This window comes from Abramis brama, assembly GCF_963993115.1.
Source record: "Abramis brama genome assembly, chromosome: 14".
NCBI classification, from domain to species: Eukaryota; Metazoa; Chordata; class Actinopteri; order Cypriniformes; family Leuciscidae; genus Abramis; species Abramis brama.
In genome coordinates, this window is record NC_139976.1 from 32,859,178 (window position 1) to 32,880,929 (window position 21,752).

The following is a 21,752-nucleotide window of genomic DNA, read 5'->3' on the forward strand; positions in this document are numbered from 1 at the left end:
GCCTGAGCTGCAGGGCGAAATCAAATCGCTGGCAGATCAGGCTTGGTTTACCCAGTCTAGCTATTATTATGACTGATTATTCTTCAGAACACATTTTTGTTCTATTGAGCCATTTTGTTCTTCCACTCGCAAGGTGCTTGCAACTTTTACTAAACTTTTTTGGCTAGAGGAGAACTGGCCCCCCGACTGCGCCTGGTTTCTCCCAAGGTTTTTTTTTCTCCATTCTGTCACCTGATAGAGTTTGGGTTCCTTGCCACTGTCGCCTCTGGCTTGCTTAGTTGGGGACACTTAATATTCAACAATATTATTGATCTGCCTGCATTGACACCATTGTATGAGAACTGAACTGAGCTGGATGATGACATCACTTTTTTTCTCCAGAGCTGCTATATAGATAAATAAACTGAATTAATAACTTTTTTACAACAAAAATGAATCAACACTGAAATGACTCAAGCTGGATGATGACACTATTTTCTTCAAGAGCTGCTGTACAGCCAAAAAACCTTTATTGCATTATTTTCCTATTATCATTGTAAAGCTGCTTTGAAACAATCTGTAATCTACAAAGCACTATATAAATAAAGATGACTTGACTTGACAAAACAATGGGACACAAATTCAAATTAATAAGCCTACATGATTTTATTAAATACATTCAGAAGACATACCTACCAAACTTTAACTGTTAATTGTGAATATTGTATAGTGTCTATTTTAGCAGCAGAGACCAGTCAGAAGCTAGGACTGGAACAGATCGATATAGGCTACTTTACCAAACAACTATTTCACCTTAGAAATATAAAAAGACAGAAAGGTCAATGTTTGTGCATTTGACGTATACTATTGTTGCCTGTTTACCTTAGACAACAACATTAGTTTACAGATTGATGCTGTTAACTGAGCACTGAACAGCTAATGTTCTACAGCATATAATGTTCTTCCTCAGTGATACACTGACTGATCAAAAGTAGTAAAAACTTTTGGTGACTTTGAAAGCATCAGAAGCGCCCACGTATGGCATGATGATGGTGTTGTTATCCTTGGATTGTCTGTAATGTCCAAAGTGTTGAATCCGGTAGGTTCCTGTCTGCGCCGTGAGCGGGATGTGCCACTCCACTTCTGACCGACTCCGGCCGGCAATTCCTTTAATCCAGTGAAACCTGGTTACACACACATACACAAAATAAGTCAGAATCTTTACTCCTATATCATAGCAGGCCATATGCAAGGCTCGACATTAACACTTGTCCGCTTGTCCGGGACAAGTGGATTTTTTGAAGGGACAAGTAAAAGAGAATTTTACTTGCCTGACTGGACAAGTAGCCTGATTAAAAATAACAAGGGAATCACTAAACCGAGAGAATGATTCTGAATTGATTACATTTATTGTAATATTGTACATTAATTTTATTACATGGATATGGTTAGGACAAAATTTTTGTCTGTACAGTCAGTATACATGTACAGACTGTCTAATCTACAATTCATTTAGGATCTTACATGGATTTTGGCCTGAGGAATGGTTAATGGCTATATAATGTGATAAGACCTTGACTCAGCGTTTGCCTTATCGGGGGACAGAGATACTGTCAGCTTTAAGATGGCTTCATTAACACAAGCTCAAAGTAAAAGTATATACAAATCGATATTATATAAACATTAGCACAGAGAACATTAAAAAAACAAAACTTGAGCCTATACTGTATACAGTATGTAGACAGAACATTACCTTGTTTCCCATGATGCATCCGTGTGAACTATTTCCCATGTGTTGGTGTTGTTGTGAAACCTCTCCACTGTAACCAGTGTCTTATCTCTCTGATATCACAATCACCACAGATTAGTCATATCTAATGCATAAAAGAGCATGTTTTGCAAAATATTACTATACGGTTACTGCTACTAAAGTACTCACAATATCTCCAGAGTTTCTCGGGTTTCCAGCAACAAATGTGACAGATGCGATTTCTCCCTTTAGAATAAATAAATCACATAAATCGTGTCAATTTATAATAGCAAGCTTAAGTATGTTGCAAGCTTAGCATTCACAAGTTTACTCGTTTCAATAAAATGCTACATTAGTGATATTTCAGTGAAATTTTGCTGGCAAAAATGTCCACTGTTAATAGTGATGTTTGATTCACTGCCCGACAGTTACTTTCAAAACAAGCAGCTTTTGTTGGTCAGCGCAGTGAATTCGCACGACCAACTTGAACATGAGCGAAATTTGCGTAAGGGAACTCATTCGCCCTCATGGGAAACTCACAGATTCCTATTGAAATGACTGGATTTCGCCCACAAAATTCCATCGAGCAACGGTATATGTAATTGAACGTTTACTGCATGTACATCACAATTATTGACCTACCACTTTATAGACAGGGTTAACCTGCTGTAAGACGTCACCAAAGGTGGTGTTATCTGGTGCTACATCTGCCACGGGGTCCTTCACTTGATTAAAAAGTGTGTCTTCATCAAAGAAAGGTGGTTCGGGACCCTTAGGCAATTCTCCTATTGTTCCCTGTGGAAGATTAGTTCATTCGTGAGATCAGACAGATCATTTCAGTTCATTAAAAAGTTACAAAATGACTGCAAGGCAATGAAAAATGGAGAGTTACATGAGCAATAGCTTTGGCAAGTCCTCTGTAGCGCTGGATATAAGCCGAGAGAGTGTGAGGGCCAAAAATGGTGGATGCACCCTCATATCGCTGGATCTGTGAGAGTAGAAGAAAACCATTTGAAAAGCCAGACCAAATAACACATCGTGTCTGTCATCTCGTTTTGACATGTTCTTGAACCTACCACGACTATTACGGTGGTCAACTAAAACTAGCATATATACCTGATACTCTTCGTATGTAGTGATGTAGTGGGTGTAGGTGTTGCAGAGACCAGCGACAACCACCTCTGCATTAGTGAAAGACGCTTGCACCTCCAACTCCTTTGAAAACCATGTGATACAGAAGAAAAAAAAAAAGATTTTTTGAAGAATCTACTTCAAATTCGGATTCATAAATGTTGTGTCAACCTGTTGTGGCAGGTTTGATTCCACTAAATATTGAAGATATTGAAGATATGAAAAGAGATTAATGAGATTGTTGTTTTATCTTTGTGTTGTTGAAAATGACTACATTTTCACAGCTTAATATTTTTGTGGAAATTGTGATACAATACTACTCAAAAGTTTGGGGTTAGTAAGATTTTTTTTTTAAATGTTAAATAAAAGATTATTCAGGAAGGATGCATCAAATTTACAGTAAAGACATTTGTAATGTTACAAAAGATTTATATTTTAAGTAAATGCTGTTCATTGAACTTTCTATTCATCAAATAATCCTTAAAAAACATATATCACGCTTACCACAAAAATGAAGCAAAAACATTTTTCAACATTGATAACCATTATTAATAACTGGGCAGCAAATCAGCATATGAGAATGATTTCTGAAGGGTCATGTGACGTGAACTGGAGTAATGCTGGTGATTTTCAATTGCAAGGATAAATTTCACAATGTTTTTTTATTTTTATTTTTTATTAAACAAATGCAGCCTTTTTGAGCATAAGAGACCTCTTTCAAAAACATAAAAAAAAAAAAATCTGTTCTCACCTTTTTGACTGCCTCCCGTATCCTTCTCCCTGACATGGTACTAGAACATTGAAGACAACTTGAGTTGAACAATATTGGCTGGTTGTGGAGACACTTTTTCCTATATTAACACAGCTGCTGCTTTTGCGAATCAACAGAACTCACGTGAATTCTCCAGGGACTGCAACTATGGCTAAAGAGCCAATAGTGATGATCTGAACGTCCACAATGGCTGGATGCCATGGGAGGGGTGAGTCCATCTGCATGAAAACAGAAATCTGTTATCATTTCAAAACAAAGAAAACATTTAAACATGTCTTATGAGTACTTTCCATTACCCATCTCTCGTGTAAAAAGTGCCAATTCTGGAGTGATTGGCACATTGTTATCTTATGCTAATAATAACAAAAGATACCGTATTGTACATTAGATTTTGTTAGTCTGTTTATTTATGAGCTCTACTTGTCCTCATACCTCCCCGGTGCTGAAGAGGATTGGTTTAGGCCAATGACAAGCCTTGGACTCATTAGACGGGGGTCCCACAAGCGCATCTCTTATGCCATCCCAAAAGGGGTCTCCATCTGTATCCCCTGGTCACAAGAAGAAACATAACCATAATTATCAGATATGTGACCAACAATAAGAAGTGTCAAAGTATTTCCCAGGCTTGTGACATAGCTATATTTGCTTGTGACATTCATAGCTTATATCCTTACCTTGTATGAAGTTGAATTCTCCTCCTCCATCGGTTGTACCAGCGGCAAAACTGTGTCCCAGAGCAGGTTTACACGTCCGTCCCTGGTGATAGAAACTGTGTCAGCATGACGTTTTGGTACAGTGTGCCTCTGGCTCAAAGGGTGCTTTAACTAAGTATAAGATCAGGGGTGTGCACATTTATGCACAATTATTTTTTCCCCCCATACTATAGAAATCAATGGGGCCAATCAACTGTTCGGTTACCAACATTCTTCAAAATATCTTCTTTTGTGTACAGCAGAAGAAAGAGATTTATACAGGTTTGGATCAACTTGAGGGTGAGTAAATGATGACAGAATCTTCATTTTTGGGTGAACAATCCCTTAAAGGTCTATAGATAGCATCTGTGACAATCAGCTGATAACCATATAGAACATCATTTTCACTCTTCCTTTAGTTTGGAAAAACAAAGGAAAATTGTGTTTTTGGTGATGCACTTACAATTTCAGTCTATGACGCAATACGTTTTGGAGGGTTAAAAGCAGATTTACTTAAAGGAATTATGGAGTGATTCTGAAGTTGTATAAAATTGTCCTTTTGAGGTAGTAATACTTGTTTAGGTAGATCAACTTATGCAATTCCTGTGTGTGTTCAATGTAAACAGTGCTTTATCATTATGTCACATCCTCTCCTAGTATAATTGCATGGAAATTATGGTAACATTAGATTGTTTCACAGACAGGGCTTAGACTAAGCCAGGATTAGGCATTAGTTAAATTAAGACATTTAAGTAGCTTTTATAAACATGCCTTAGAAAAAAAAATATTTTACTGGTGTGCATTTTGAGATGGCACTGACATATTTTAAGACATCTCAGTACAAGTTGCTTTTAGTTAAAACAGCTCAAACATGTATTTTAGTCTGGGACTAGCTTAAGCCTCGCCTGTAAAACCAGGCAATAATGGCACAGGAGCCCTGTACTCACTGAATGAGTGGAGTTAAATGGGACAGTCTCATCGGTCATGTTGACCCACTGATGTGCGCCGTGAACCGACCCGTGCAACTCCTGCTTTGCACTGCTGTACAGCTCCTGCAGAACAAATACACTTGGTGAAGAAGCACACTCAGGCCACACAGATACTCATGACGATCAAGCAATATGACAAGTGACACACACCTTTGCTTTTTTATACATATTCTCTCCTATGATCCTGGTGCTTTCAAACATGTCCTCTCCCGGTCCAAAAGCTACGCATGCTTTTTTCTATTGAAAGGCACATGTGAATTAGAACTGGTGAGTGAATATTTCCAAGTGTCTACAATTATTTTGAAATACAAGGTTATACTTCTTTATGTAGACAGACAGATAGATAGATAGATAGATAGATAGATAGATAGATAGATAGATAGATAGATAGATAGATAGATAGATAGATAGATAGATAGATAGATAGATAGATAGATGGTACAACCCTGTTGATATACAGTACAGCATGTGTATATTAATAACTCACTCCACCGACAGGGCAGGAGCTGTTAAGGTAGTCACACTTCTCGCCTGTGTTCACGCAGACGGGGCCGCGAATGTTGGGAGATGAATCTCCAAGATTACTGGAGGAAAAGCCGGCAACAAAAGGACCCTGGAGGTAAACAGACCGTGAGGCGTTAGCGCTGCACTGTTCATACTGTCCACAACTCAAAAAGCCTAATAAAGATAACTGCCAACATAAACAACAGAAATAGTATCTTCCATTTAATTTCCATGGCAGATTTTTACTGTCTCAGATAATAACATCATTAATTAACCATTGTCATTAAACTTCCTCCGTGTTTACAGCATTAGCAAGGGAACTATTGACTTTATTGAGTGGCAAACGTCCTTGTGTACTCTTCAAGTAGATTAGGCTACAACTAATAAAGACAATCCATTAACCTTGATGGTGGAGCTCAGAGGAAGGAGGAGTAATTAAAAGGTTGACCTTTTACCTCACCGGGAAGAAAGCCAATGTTTTTCTCCTGCTCGAAGGCGTAGGAGGCGTAGCCAAGGTTGTCTGAGCTCACCATGCGATTGGTGTTATTCATACTGACGGGATGGACAGCAAACCAGCTGAGGACAGATGCATAGCCAATGCAGTAATTATTAGTGCATTTTGTATATTTGGCAGAAGCCAAAAACCTTGAAGATTATAAGATCCTACTCTGTTTGGAATGAAACTTGTGATTTTCTTATAATATATATATATATATATATATATATATATATATATATATACACTCATTCATTCATAGAAGCCTCATTAGCTGCTTATTTGGGCCGCTATATGCAAGCCATCCGCCATATTGGAACAGTCAAAGCCGGTCCGTAAACATTTGAGAGCAATTGTAGTTAGACGCACGCATAAATATCTATATCTTCAATAGACTTCAGCAGATGATTTTGCAAAAACTAATACACTACAAGGTGTCAGCTGACACAACATTAAAAAGTTACTATAGTAGCCTAAAAGTAAAAACATTAAAAAGTACCATAGTAAAAATCTGTAATATTTAGTAAATACCTATAAAACACAAACCAACACATTCTCACCTAAGGTTATCCCAATTTAAATATCAGCGGTTTCACAACCAGAAGCTACGCAATGTTTTGGCATCATTGATTCTTACAGTGAGTGAAGACACCCTGACTGTTCCAAGATGGCGGGTGCGCCAACATGTCTGGAGGTATACATTTGATAAAAGGTGTATAATACCTGAGCAACCCCATACCATCCCCATCCAGATCTGTGAATTTCATGATGACAATCTGCTTGTCTGTGTTGAATTCATATCTGGGTTGGAAACAGAGTCATAAATGAACTTGTAGTGACTTTCAGCTGTGTTGTGTTGCGAGTGTTGTTTAATGTGTAGCTAATATGAAGTATTTTTTGATGAAAAAAGTTAATACAGTAGGGAAGACTGGGGCTAGCTGTCACACATTTTAATGTAAAATAATTTTGAGACACAAAACAATTCATGAAACTGCAAAAATGCTAATGTGATAATAATATACCAACATACAATAATATGTTAATAATAATAATAATAATAATAATAATAATGTGTTTTAACACACACAATAACATTGCTTTGTTAAATAGTTTTCTGAAAAGTCATGCCAAGGTAAGAAAACACAAAGTATTATAAATGTGCTTTTTTGAAAAATCTAAATATAAAAAACTTTGCGAGATTTACAATGTTAATAACTGTGTAAATGTCATCACAGTCTGTTAAAAGGGTCCATAAAAAGCATGTTTTAAATTAAAACATGTCCAATCTGTTCATTTTGTGTTTTACAGTAAGATTTAATTTGTTAACATTAGTAAACTACATTAGTTAACACAAACTTCTACAGCGTTTATTAATCTTAGTTAAAAGGTAATCTCAAAATTTACTGATAGATTTTTAAAGGGATAGTTGACCCATAAATGTAAATTCTGTCATCATACAGGTTGAGGGTGAGTAAATGATGACAGAATTTTCATTTTTGGGTGAACAATCCCTTTAAGTTAATCCCAGTATTTAATGCACTGTGAACTAACATTAACAATTGTTAATAAATACTGTGAGAATATATTGCTCATTGTTAGTACATGTTAACAAATGAGACCTTAAAAATGAGAAAGTAATTATTATTATTAATAGTAAAAGTAAATTTCTGACACTAAAGGGATTTCAGCTCATTTAAACTGCTGCTGGATCAATGTGAGCACATCAGTAAACACACAAACCTGTTTCTCTCCTCCTCAGGGTTGTTCAAGTATGAATGTGGGCTTCTGTTCAAGTTGTTGTCGACTAGTTGTCCTTTATTTATGAAAATTCGCCCAGGTCTCAAATTCCTATGAGCTATATCAATACTCTGATAGAAAGGACATAAATCATTATCAATGACATGTTGAAGGCATTTACATGAGCTAAAGAGTAAGCATTATATAGCTAACATATCAGGAATGTATTTCAAATGAGAGACTACAAGCATACCCTGACTATTCCACTGACGATGGCTTGTATAGATGGCTTAATATAGCCTTTACTGGTGATCATAAAGAGAGTGTACTGGAAATATCCACCCACGCCTGAATGTGTGTGCGTGCCACTCATGACCACATTGTCCTGTCTGTACAGGTCTCCATATTTCGCCTTTAGCTCTTGAAAAACCTAAAATGGTATGAAAAAATGACAAATTAACAGATGCCAGGGATGAACACAAGGAGAAAGTCTAGTTTGAAACACACAAGTCATATTCTTAGATATGGAAGATCCTTGTATTCATTTGATTTAATGATTCCAAAAATGGCAAGTGGTGTAAAAAGAGAATAAATAATACAATGATAAAAATATTTCTGAAGTCCACCTGCAGTCAATCATTTTATCCATTAATCACCAAAATGACATATTTATAAGTTTTTTTCCTGTGAAAATGCTTCATGCCTTAAAATAGCTTGAATGTTACTCTACACCCTTACTTCATTAAGTGTACGCGGATCTAGGAATATGCTAATTAGCCCCGCCTCCACTCACTCACACCAGCTCTACTTACTGAGGTAAACGCTGCACAATGGTATCGCTTTTTACAACGTCGGACACATAACGGTAATTAATATGATTAGCCTTTTGCTTGACTATGTTATCAAACAGCTAATAATGTGTTGCTAATGCTACATGAACCATGTTCCCGTTCGCCATCTCAGAGTCAGACCGCTGCCTTCTAACAGTCAGCAGAAACGTTTTGAACATCATAGAACATCAGTGGAGAAAGGCATATAGTTCATCATAACATTGTAATGTACATCATACACCCGCTATATTGCTAAATCTACCTGATTTTTCTAATCAACAGAAAGATATAACGGGTGACTCTCGTGACTACCCTGCTAGTTCGTTGTTAATGATATGCTAGAGCCCGCCGGCACGGTGACGTGATTGGTTACAAGGTAGTTTGTGACGTCAGAAACACCAGCGATTTCAAACCGTGTTTTTGAGACTGTCTTTGGTTCACTGCAGTTTTAAGGAAAAAATTCTCAGCAATGGTGTTGACTTATGAATTTGCACATGGTTTGTCGTAAAGCGTATTAAAAATACCACATAGACACATAAACAACATTAAAAGCTTGATTTTTTCAGTGTAATAATAAATCAATATTTCTTGATTATAGTGTGTGTGTGTGTGTGTTTGTGTGTGTGTGTGTGTGTGTGTGTGTGTGTTTATACGTTTTCAGTTTTTCTATATAAAATTTCACATTCATGCCATATTCTTTTTAATTTGTGAAATTTCTTAGCAATTGATTGAGCAATTGACAGTAAATTCTGCTAAATTCATCAAAATTCATTTTGACATTTTTCATTTTTTAATAACTTAATAGAGCCAAAAAAAAATCATCACTGACCAATATGCAATTTTTCATAACGGAACTGCTTTATATGTACGCATTTACCATGAATACAGAAGACCAAACCCATATAATGCCAGTGAATGTGGCAGTATAGTGTGCTCTACCTCAAGCCTCAGTCTCTGAGAGACCATGCCGATGTCCGCAGTCACGAACACCACTCTTTTACTGCCGTCATCCACAATGAAGGCTCTACTGAACAGACGTGTGTGGATCCCTCTCGCAGTCTGCTCAGTACTGGCATAACCCATCTTTCCCAAGGAGAAAAATACAAAACATCAGCATTCACAAAGGCCTTATCTGTCCCTTATACATCTGATCAATGGACAGTCATAAACATTGACTGAGGATTTACAGTCATAAACATTATCAGACTCTAACAACTTCCTTAAAGGCCTCCCCAATAATCAAACAGAACAGCTGGCAATAGATTTTCTTCAGAGTGAAATCAAATGATCAGTATCAATATAAAGTAATCAGCTGAGCATAAAAGAATTAAGAGAAATGAAACTAACCATAGGCAAATCCGCCACAGGCCCTGTACAGTCAGCACGACCCACACCGATCAGATACGGGTTCTCTTGAGGATTTACTGTGGCGGCCGGTTCCTCTGGAGTCACATCTTCTGCTGCACAAATCATTCAAACCAGACACAATATGATTTTTCAATAAGCTTATGAATGAAAAAATGACAAATCTGAGATCACTAGCGCTTGCTTATATTTTATGCACTCTCCGACAAAAAATATTGCTCAAGAAAAATACATTTTGGTCTATGATATATAATTTAATTCTATATAGAACCTTAAAGGGTTCTGTCAGGCACTTCATATATAGAACCTTTAAGAAGTTCCCATTGTGGGATCAACTGAATTAAGACATTTCTCCTTAGAATCTTTTTGGCATGAAGGGTTGTTTAAACTTGAGTCAGGAACCCTAGGGGTCTATATAGAACCACAATGAACCTTTTCTCTAAGAGTGTGATTAAACTAAGTGTATGGTTCAGAAGAATTACTTTAAAACATGTAATTACATTTTTCCGAATCCAATTTTAGGGCCAAGACCGTGATGAGCCCCACTGACACTGCTGTCATCAAAAGGAAGAGAACTATGAGCGAGATCTCCAGACCATTGAGACGACAGCCCACAGTCTTCCGTGCCATCCTTCACTGAACATACAGAACATATACTTGTCAGGCAATATACAAAATATGGTAACACTTTATTTTACACCGTCCTTGTTACATGTAGTTACGATAGAAATAACTATAAATTAAAATTATGCATAGTTACATGCAACTAACCCTAAACCAAAACCTATTCCTAAACCTATAGTAAGTACATTAGTTAATTACATGTATAATTACACCTTAACAAGGACACCTTAGAGTAAAGTGTAATCCAAAATAGAAACATACTATGTGTCAAAACAATGCTACATGTACAACAACTGAAACATTAATCCATATACAATCCACAGTGTTTGAAACACAAATCCGTATGTGTTGCTAAATGTAGACACACTACCATTCAAAAGTGAAGTTGGTAAGATTGTTTTTGTGTCTCTTTTGACCACCAATTTATTTGATCAAAAATACCATATGCATTTTGAATTATTATTTTTTTTTTTTTTACCTTTTAATATAACTGTTTTCTATTTAAATACATTTTAAAAACGTAATTTATTCCTGTGATGGCAAAGCTGAATTTCGTTTCATGGAATTTTGTTGAAATCAGTGGTCAGTTTAGTGGTCATGTAGCATTTCTTGTTATTATCAATGATAACACTCAAGTTAATAACCATTCATAACACACACACATATATACAGTATATATACACACACAGGCATCCAAATTCATCCCAGCAAAATTCCAGTACAAGCATTATACATTATCAAATCATTACTATATAATATGTGGAAAACTACTTACATGTGTTACTTTTGGTGCAAGCTCAGTAAATGGTGTAGATTTTGTGCAGAAGAAACAAATGAATCCAGTGTGGGAAAAGTGCACACTTATAGTGTATATAGCGCAAGGACAAAGGTGGTATTCTCTGGTTTATAGCCGTATTTAATGTTGACAGTGTGAAACCAAACTCTCAGATTAGATTAGATTAGTTGCATAACTCTTGAGATAACAAATAACATCAAGATGTTAATTTTAACTACAGAGGGAATTTGTCAGTTAATGATAAATGTCACAAAAAAATAGTGTAGTTCATTTATGCTAACACTGCACATTAAATAATTTTTTGTATGCCATGTGTCCAAAATTAACATTTGCAAAGTGCCAAATGTGCCGAATTATAAATAAACTGGTGAATAAATAAAGGGATTTTTTTTACCATGTGTGTTTTTGTCATGTTTGGTGTGAGCACATGGCTTGTCATGTGTTTCCTTGTGTCATGTGTTGTCCTGTTGATTGTCTAACCCCACCCACATTGTTACCTGATTATTGATTAATTTGCCCCACCTGTCCTTCCTCGGTACCTGCTTTGTTTGCTCTCCCTGTGTTTGCAGTCTTGTGCTGGTTCGTTGTCATATGTTTACCCTTGTGTGTTCTTCCTGTAGTCAAGTCATCCCCCTCGGGGTAGTTTTGTTTGTATTGTGTTTTATTTTTTGCTTAATAAAAGCCTTTATTTCTTCTCCGTTTGAGTCCTCGCCTCATCTCCTCAACCCCAAACCGTGACAGATATTTTATTTTACAGATATCGATATTTAAGGACTACAGTGAGTTTCTTCCTGGGTTGGTGACATCACAAACCCTAAAATTTACATAAACCCTGGCCCTGGTGACACGCAACAAAGGGGGTGAGGTCATGTTGGGCTGCTTTAGAGAAGAGGAACAGTTGTTGTCGCTGTTTTTTACACCCCGGAAAAACTATTTCCTAAGGCTGATGAACTTAGAGAGGTTAAAACTTATTTGTAACACTGTTCCTGAACATTATAGCCTCAACTTTTGTCTGTGCACTGCACATTTTATGGAGAACAGCTTTCAGTAGAGAGTACAATGCAGGCTATATGCACAAAAGCTTCTCCTGAAAGACAGAGTCATTCCCATTTTGACGGGACAATCTGTTGTTTATGGATCACAACTTTTAAGTATGTCTTATTATTTGTAGTTGTATTTTCTATTAACAGTTCCAGTTACAAGTTTTATGTAGATGCTATGATAGCTATGATGTAAACATGATGTCCACTCACCTGATAACTAACATTACAGTATTGATGGAGTGTTTAATGTAGCTTTTGTAAGCTCTTGCTTTTTAAGACTATTCACCACCCCTTAGGAAAATTATCCATGATTTTGTGATCGATTACTGCTTGTATTACCATAGTTCGTATCTATAAGAAAATTACAAAAAAACATACCATTCTGAAACATCCTGTGAAATCCTTGCTTGAAATCCGTTCAACACAATCCTCCTGTTCGTTAACATTGTCAGGGTCTGAATCGGGCTCGAAATGGTTTGAAATTGATGCCATGGTTAATATCTACATTGGAGTAGAGCTCGCGCCGCGGTTATGAAGGGGCGTGACATTTCCCGAACACAACACACTGGGCAGGCTAAATAAATCACGGCACATTTCGTATTTCGGAAGGAGGGGCTTCATTGAAAAGGACGCAGACTGGGGAGAGAGGAGCTGTAATAATGTAAAATATGTGAAAAATAATGCGTATTTGAACAATCAAGCATGAAAACATATTCTAGTACACCCCAAAAACAAAAATTCGTAAAAGGGCATAATAGGACCCCTTTAAGTTTTATTTTTGAGTGTCCCATTCCAAGGAACAACTTATATTTTTCTACCAAACTAATTTTAAGCATTTAAGCATAATCCTTTAAATTAAAGTTGAAGATCATGAGACACATTGATGATTTCGACAATTCTGTCTATATATTCACACAGTCACAAAAATAAAAATAAAATAATCATACAAAGCAGTTATTGTGCTAATATTTGTAATTTATTTGTTTGTCAATGGACGAACATCTCCTACTATTACATCACAATAGCAGCTTGTTGAACAGGGTGGTCAATGGGACAGAACATTTGTTCTGGCTTTCGGAAAGGATGGATCGGGTCACATCGTTCTTGTCATTCAAACCCAGAACAACCTCCAGAGAGATGGAGTTCAGTAAGAGCAATAAAGCACCAGCTGTCTGACAAAATATTATACGAAGACATTAATAAATACTTTCCAAAAACAACATCAGAGAAATTATTATGGACAACCAAATTAACTTTGCTGACACCGTCATGGAAATACTCTCTCAAACCGAGCAGGATTGTTACATTCGGGTGACGAGGTGAGTTCTGTTTCAAGCATATGTGGTTCGCAAAGGGTGGTTACAGCACGACCACCCTGAATATAGTCCAAAACACTGAAATTGTCTTTGAATGAACATAAATACATTGCAGTTGACGGCCAGAACAACATTCCCTCTGAACTATTAAGGCACTGAGGAGGAGCATTAGATTATCCAAACAATATAAAAAAACCCACAAAGAATTAGTTGAAAAAATACAAATTATATTCATATAAACCTTCTCTGACAGCACATGTTGTTTAGCAAACGACTAGAAAAATGTAAGGCTGTACAAAAATGATTTATGTTGCTCAGACTTGCAATATTTACTGTGTCAATAAATTGCTTGAGTTAACAAAAATATCTTGAGAAAATGGCTTTGTGCCTGTAAACAGGGGGACACTGTCAAGTTATTCGGGAAAATAAATAACTTATCATTTAGCTTCCTTGCTCATTTTTTATTGATGTAAGATGATATTACAGGCCATCGCAAGCCACTTGCTTTTCCCTGACCATGGTTTCTTCTCCATTGTTCTTAGCCCCATACGTGATAAGTTTTACATCCAAAAATCAATCCTGTGAGAACGTCACAAAGGATTGAGAAGCTTTGGATGACTAGTCTGTTAGTTAAAGGGATTGGCTACAATGTCAGGCTTGTTCCGGCACTTTGGGCACATGTTTTGGAGAACAACTTCCAAAAATCGCACGTCCGTCAGTCTGAATCTATCCGTGTGTACTTCACGTGACCCCACTGCAGCGATCGCCACGAGAAGGGCTTCTGGAAGCTGCGGGGGACGATGGCAGGAACATTGTTTTCCAGGTACTGGAAAAATCTGTACCACCACACATGGGTGAAAAAGTTGGTCTGGGATGTCTCTTTGAGAGCCTAAAACAGATGCAGATGGTTAGAGGTTAAAATACAATATAGGGCTCTGAATGGAAACGTTGACGACGTCGAAACAGACAAACGCACTTGTTGGTTAGCCATTGTGTGATACCACCAGAAGAGCCGTGTGGTGATGAAGTAGGCCACGACAACATCAATCGTGTAGTGGTCATGAGCAAGAAGAATGCAGAACACTCCTATTGCACACAACGCCCAGCAGCCCCAGTGGTACCACCAGAACCTTCTAGGAGAATCTGTGAGGTGCGAGAAAGTTAGGGGGTGTTATAATAGAGAATTATTTTTTTTAGTCCTCCAGTAAAGTGAAGAATTAAATAACCAAAGGTGTAATTTATCACATTAACTATCAACATGATCCACTGACGTTTGACGACCACAGTGTCACAACACAATGTCGTCTACATTTTAAATACTGATACTGATTCATTCCTAATGCATTTTGGGTCCATTTTGACCCAAAAGAGATACATAGTTTGTGTAAAAAAAATAATAATAATAATTTGTAGCATAATTTAAATTTTAGATTGTTTAAAAGGCTTTTTAAAGAGATTTAACCATTTTTACACCTTTTGTGTGGATCCATTTGGACCCAGCCTCTTTTCCATATTTCACACACAGTTTTGGGACTGAATATAGTTGATAAACATGCATATGAATGCCTACTGATGAACCATTGCAGCATGAAAAAATGCATAATCATTTTCACCTTAAAGTGAAAGTTTATACAAGTACAATGAAAAGGCTATATTTTTTGTTTAAAATTATCTTAGAGTAATATTGATGTTGTTTTGTTAGTAAAAGAATATGTATGTTTCGTTTTTGGAACAAATTTTCCAGATTTTTTCAGATACTTTGGATATGCGTTTTGAACCAGATCCTATATTAAATATATTTGTAGATTCTGAAGAATTTTTGAGACATTGGTTTGTTTCATATGGGTTAATCTCTGAATTGGGTACACCCTAAAAGACAAGATTTTGTTATTTGAAAAAGTTTGGTCCCCTTTTATTTCTTTTCTGCAAGCTTGATTAATATGTTTATCATGCCTTCATTACCCGCTTTTACCACTGGATTGCACTTTTAGGTTGATTTTTGGGTGGTGGTAGATGTGTTTTCTGTCTGGTTAGTTTTTTTTTTTTTCTAACTTTTTTAAATTTATTTAAAGTTTTTCTGTTAAATTATTATTACCCCTATGTATATTTGTTAGGATGTGTTTCATTTGTTTGCATTTAAAAAAAGTATAATTACAAATGATGTTCTTCTTAAATGCCAAATAAAAAGATTTAAACAGAAAAGAATATGTATGTTTAAAGAAATTCATTGATTTCAATGGAATACTGGTAATTCTCAGATTACATGTTCTTTTAAATTTCACATATTGATATATTCAAATCAAATTTATCATGAGTATAAGTGTGCATGGTACCACTGTATAATCAAAACCTGCGCTTAAACTGTCCACTAGGGGGCGGTGTTGTCCCGAATCATCTACTCACACTCCTTCATGAAGAGATAAGTGAGGGTGAGCATGACAGTATGGCCACTGTACAAGTAGTCTCCACACAAGTTATGGGAGCCTGTGATGGTCAGACCCCCTCCTGCGATCAATTTCATCACCCGCCGTATCCGAGATTCCCAGTCGCTATACAGCTGCCAGACACAACAAACAAGCATTAGCATGATGTTATTTTCCCAGAATTCTTTCATCTATTTTCATTCACCACTTGACCTTCAAGTTTCTACAAACTCGGCATGTTCATGTCCAAAACAACAATAACCCCTTAGAGGCGCAACATAAAAGCAACAATGGCTAGAAAGCAAAGTTCTTGGCGTTTATAGGCTTTCTTTTAGCAAATGCAACAGGAAACCAGGTTCTAACGAGAGTGAACAAGTTGCTGGGCTTGATAATAAATGTTTCCTGCACGTCCCGTGATGTGGATTTCCTGTCTTGTGTTGCTAGTGTGTGTTCACGACATCCCATCTGCGACATTGAGTCACACACACAGTTGCAAAAGGATCACCAGTGGACAGGCAGCATAGCAACACTAGCTATGAAAATAACACACAATCACTTCATTTCACAATAACAATGCTCATTGTTCCGGTGGGTGCAGTCTTTGCTTTAAGATTCATAAAGTCCAGAAATAGGCCCACTGGTGGGGAAAATGTAAGTTTTTTTGTTTTTGTTTTTACACCAAAACTCTTTGTGAGGCTGCACTTTAAATAAACTTTAAAAATGTAAACCGTTGCATATTTGAACTCTTTCCCCGTTTTTTTTTTTTTTTTAATTACCAGCCACCGCAAGCATTTTTGATTGATATTTTCATGGCCCCCAGAATATTTTGTTGTATGAATATATGAACATGCAATACATCAAAAGAAAGAACAGAGCCTCTGCTTAAAAAAAACAATAAAACAAAAAAACAAAACAACAACATTTTTTTTAATCAACATTTGGAATGTGGGTGTTTTATTAAAAAAAGCAACATTTTGAGCAAAAAGTAGATTGAGTAAGTTGATGGAGAAGATCGAGTCCATCAACACCCCCAAAGCTTCACAGTCCTATAGCTCGTCCTGGGTCGACATTTCATTCAGTAACATTAGGCAGTTTTGATTTATATGCCGTTTAATGTTGATGATCACGTTATTTTACATATGCTATCGCTTGTTTCTGCTTCTTTCTCGCCTGTGTTTTGATCAGGAGATTCAGTACTCTTTCAGAAGATGTCATAGCGCCCCCTACCGTATAACAGTGAAAACACTGAAAGCCGGAAATTTCCCTCAATGGCAGGGAAAGAGTTAATTGATCAATGGCTTGTGCTAAAACTGGATTCCTAATTGGATTCAATACAATTCACACTATGAAAAAAAAAAATGTAGTAAACTTTAGTTCTTCTCACACATTAAAAAAGTATCAACATCCTATCAACATATTTCCAATGCTCTATCCCCCTGTGTCTTCCTCAATATAAATGGGTTCCCAGAGCATATTAAAAATATTAAAAAAAACAGATGAAAATAGCATACTTCACATTTTCCATGAACGGCTTCTCCGTTCAGTGTGAAATGTGTCCCTTCATGACCTCTGCTCTGAGGACATTTATAGAACAGTCACAAATTCTTTACATCAACTGTTCAAAACATAGACTGACCCATCCTGTAACAGAGAATGAACTGAAAGGTTCTGGGATGAAAATACATACAAACTAAATAGTAAATTCTAACATTTTGTAATCTTTCCTACAAGTGAAGCATCATACCGTATTGTTCATTACAAGAGCTAAGAAAATAACATGGTCTTTTTTACTCGTGTAACTCATCAAGAATATTCACTGGATCAAAAAAAATAATTCATAACATAATTATACCCATCAACAAGAAGCACAGCACACAGCAAAGAAAACACACATACTTTTATTGGTTTCGTCTAATGTTTTCACAGCTGTTCTTATACTATGTGAATACTGCTGACATCAAGATTTTCAATGAATAATGACTTAAATTTCAGGTTGAAATTAAACTAAAGCTGGAATATAGTCTTGGAAAATTAGGCATGAGTAGCATGGACCTTTTTATTTAAGATATTCTTGCATTGTATTGAAATGTACAATTCTCTGTCATTATATGGAATATTATATTGAGGGGGAGACATGTAGCGGATGCCTAGCAAGTTAGTTGTGCTGATTATGAAGTTGTTTATTAAAACAACATAACAAATAATATGAGAAAAGGAAAAGAAAGTGAGATTATTTCGTTGTTACCTTCGGAGAGCATTTGAAGTGCATGCCAGGCACAGGAAGAGTAGTAATGTACATGGTGATGCACCTGTAGAGGTAAAGCGTCCCGACTATGAAACAGAAGCGTCGACCAACAATTGATCTGCGGAAGGAAGATGTGGTGATATATTCATATTAGTGAACTACAGTGATTTTGTTTTACAGAAATTCATTCATTTAAAAATAAATAAATAATAATCAACTTTTTTTCTTTCTTTTTTTGCATGATGGTAATGAGAACTTGAGGGAAAATTATGCTTAACTGTCATTTAAATATTATTTAAATAATATTTCATTAATATACAACTTTTTCTTTTGCTTTAGAGTAATTAGTATAATATGTTCTTGCATTAATGACCATGCAAGTAAAAATTGTGTAAAATAATATTTAAATATGTAACATATAACAAATAATATTTTCTCTCCTTGAAAATGGTGCTTGTTACGAATTATTATCCTTTATTTTATTATTATATTATTATTCATATAAGAGTAATCAGAAGGAAATACTTAATTTATTAAGAAAAAAATTACAGTAATGTTGATTTAAATGAACATTGCATTTAATTGTCATATAAATAGTCAGAAAAATCCTAATTTAATTTGGGGTGAAGGAAATATAATTGAATTTATTTTGTTAATGTTAATGTTAATGTTAATTTAAGAGAAAATTGTGCGTGCTTGTCATATAAATATTGTCAAAATCTGAAAATTATCTTCACTGTATTTAAGCCAAATTTAATTTATGTATTTTTATTGAATCTGGGGCAGGTTTTGTGACATTATTCATGAAAGAATACACATACACAATGTGTGCTACTTAGAAAACTCACTTGTGTTCTAAGAGACTCCACTGTATGATCCACAAGACCACCAGAATCATCCCGTTGATCTCGCATACAGAGAAAGCCCACTCCACCCGGTCAAAAAAGTCAAAGAACTTGTCAGGGAGAGGTGGAGTTGCCTCCTTAGGAGGCACACGTTCATGGACCACAGAAATAATGACGGTGGTGAAGACGAAGCAGCATAAGGCATAGACAAGAGCCACGGCGGTCTTTCCCCATTCGGCAGGGAACTGCGGAGAAGCTGGCTCTGGTATGGGAATCTGCACCAGTTCCTTGTGGAAGCCATTCACCACGCCATTCCGCAGAGCCTTTCCGGTGCTCCCGGCATTCCCGTTATGATTCAACACCATGTGCCCATTGGCATGTCCATTCTTGTGAACATCGATGTGATGCTCGATCTTAAGAGTCTCTATCTTTTCCAGGAGCAAAAGACCACCATCTGACGTGACCCTGGAGAGGGATGCCCTCTTGAAGTCCTCCGTGGTAAGATTCAATAAAGCCTGTCCGTCGTAGTTTCTCAACGGTTCAGAGTATTCCTGCAAACCCTGATCGGTCAGCCAGAGCGAGACCTCCTCCTCAGACCACGACTCTACTTTATTCATGTCAGCCCTTGAGCCTGTAGAAACGTAATGGAGAATCCGACATAGGCACACACTGCTACGAAACACAAAGTCCTTCTCCGACCATGCTCATTACAAGGGAAGGGCTCTGGGGAAGTCTGGCTCACAACTTCCAGAAGTTTAATCCAAATATGACTCACACCTACAACCCCTTCATAAACGTCTGTCCTGTAAAAGAAAGGACAAAAGGAAAACTTGTTCAGACATCTAAAAACACAGACATACAAAGCATCTTTTTGCCCAACATTTTCTAATACGCTTCACCCAAGGGTTAATATAGTTAAATAAAACACTAAAACCATAAAAACCTTTATGTTATTTGAAATATAGTTAATGTTAACTGATAACAACTTATTTCAGCTAGTTGCCAAAGATATATTTCTCTTTTTTTTAGCTTAACTTGATATACTAAAGTTTCTAAAACTGAAATAAAAAATACTATATAAACTATAATATCTCAATGATACCAAAATAACGTACATTCAGTAAAAAGGACCGGACACAAATACTTTTTCAAACTAATTTTCCACATTTTAGAATAATATTAAAGTCATTAAAAGTATAAAATAACATGAATGGAAATATGGGAAATATATGGTGACCAAGACATTAAACAAATGACAAGTATCAATGAATAAATGTAATGATATATTTTATTTTAGCTTTGTCAACAGTGCTGTATATATAAACAGTAGCTTTGTAAGAAATGTATTTTCTAAAGTTTATATTCATCATTTTATTCATATTTAGGCACAAAACTCATTTCAAGCTTTTAAAAACAAACCTTTAGGTCCTTAAGCATCTTTGGAATGACAAATAAATTCAGTCAAATGTGTTTTCACTAGTTTTTACATGATAGCAAATGCATGAAATGATTCAAGATTCACAGCTACAAGAATGCAGCAACACCCATTGAGTTACGCAATGTGGCAACAGTTAAAAATCCCTTGTAACTGTACTCACAAGTTTCATTTTCCTCCTGAGTTCGGCATAATTTACTGTCAAGAGAAGAAACTCCTTAAACAAAACTTTTCCAAACTGCATGGCATTGGAGCCATGCAGTCAACACAGCAAACCGTGAACTGCTACAACCGCCTGCTATATTTAATCCTCTTGCATTTACAAAAAGCAGCACATTTAGTTCTCAGAACAGCTGAGAGCTGGAGCAGAAACGCACTGATCAGGACCACATGCATCGTCTGACTGAAGAATTTCAGGAGCTCTCGACTCGAGTGTGTTTCCACGGGTGTGGCAGGACTGTTTACATTACAGCGGTAGGGGGAAGGGAACTATCCATCATGGACAACATCTGGCTTGCATTAGTGAATGAAACTAACAGAGTGGAAACTTTTCATTAGCCTATACTAAAAGAAAACTATTGAAAAAATACAAGCAATAAACAATACTAAAGAATGTAGGTGAAGCAAAACTCCAGCATGTGTTGGCTGACTTCACAGAAAGAAAAAAAAATTATGATAACGTAATGATATAAGACAAATACAAAATAATGATACATAATTAGACTGACAGATTAAAGTCACCATGATATAAAAATGGTAAATTCTTATTTTTTATGGAAT

At 36.2% G+C, this 21,752-nt stretch overlaps 2 protein-coding genes across 3 annotated transcripts in view; both read right to left on the reverse strand.

Annotated features, from left to right (window-relative positions):
• Positions 1 to 480: 480 nt before the first annotated feature.
• Positions 481 to 11,739, reverse strand: asah2 (N-acylsphingosine amidohydrolase 2). The gene is made up of 21 exons (XM_084135729.1): positions 11,645 to 11,739; positions 10,746 to 10,881; positions 10,228 to 10,340; positions 9,820 to 9,963; positions 8,304 to 8,480; positions 8,054 to 8,181; positions 7,037 to 7,114; positions 6,273 to 6,393; positions 5,801 to 5,926; positions 5,464 to 5,550; positions 5,272 to 5,376; positions 4,307 to 4,388; positions 4,065 to 4,180; positions 3,756 to 3,850; positions 3,612 to 3,651; positions 2,846 to 2,944; positions 2,622 to 2,717; positions 2,372 to 2,524; positions 1,919 to 1,975; positions 1,733 to 1,821; positions 481 to 1,163 (listed from the first exon to the last, which is right to left on the reverse strand). The coding sequence occupies exons 2-21, from the start codon at positions 10,873 to 10,875 to the stop codon at positions 965 to 967; spliced, it is 2,235 nt and encodes a 744-aa protein (XP_083991855.1). The 5' UTR covers positions 10,876 to 10,881; positions 11,645 to 11,739; the 3' UTR covers positions 481 to 964.
• Positions 11,740 to 13,662: 1,923 nt separating this feature from the next.
• Positions 13,663 to 21,752, reverse strand: part of sgms1b (sphingomyelin synthase 1b) — a 36,071-nt gene continuing 27,981 nt past the window's right edge. Inside the window, exons 1-6 of one of the 2 annotated variants that reach the window (XM_084134318.1) lie at positions 21,136 to 21,377; positions 19,541 to 20,340; positions 18,693 to 18,810; positions 16,428 to 16,581; positions 15,001 to 15,167; positions 13,663 to 14,913 (exon numbers count right to left, since the gene is read on the reverse strand). In XM_084134318.1, the coding sequence (XP_083990444.1) occupies positions 14,740 to 14,913; positions 15,001 to 15,167; positions 16,428 to 16,581; positions 18,693 to 18,810; positions 19,541 to 20,154 (1,227 nt within the window). In that variant the 5' untranslated portion in view covers positions 20,155 to 20,340; positions 21,136 to 21,377 and the 3' untranslated portion in view covers positions 13,663 to 14,739. Of the gene's footprint in view, positions 14,914 to 15,000; positions 15,168 to 16,427; positions 16,582 to 18,692; positions 18,811 to 19,540; positions 20,341 to 21,135; positions 21,378 to 21,752 lie in introns of those variants that run through there. The other variant, XM_084134317.1, reaches the window with a different exon arrangement.

Excerpts from the sequence above, each read along its gene's own strand:
- asah2 (XM_084135729.1), bottom strand. The coding sequence starts at position 10,875 with ATGGCACGGAAGACTGTGGGCTGTCGTCTCAATGGTCTGGAGATCTCG. Across the intron at positions 9,964-10,227 it reads CTGTGGCGGATTTGCCTATG|ATGGGTTATGCCAGTACTGA; the intron begins GTTAGTTTCATT and ends TCCTTGGGAAAG. Across the intron at positions 1,976-2,371 it reads TTAACCCTGTCTATAAAGTG|GGAGAAATCGCATCTGTCAC; the intron begins GTAGGTCAATAA and ends TTTATTCTAAAG.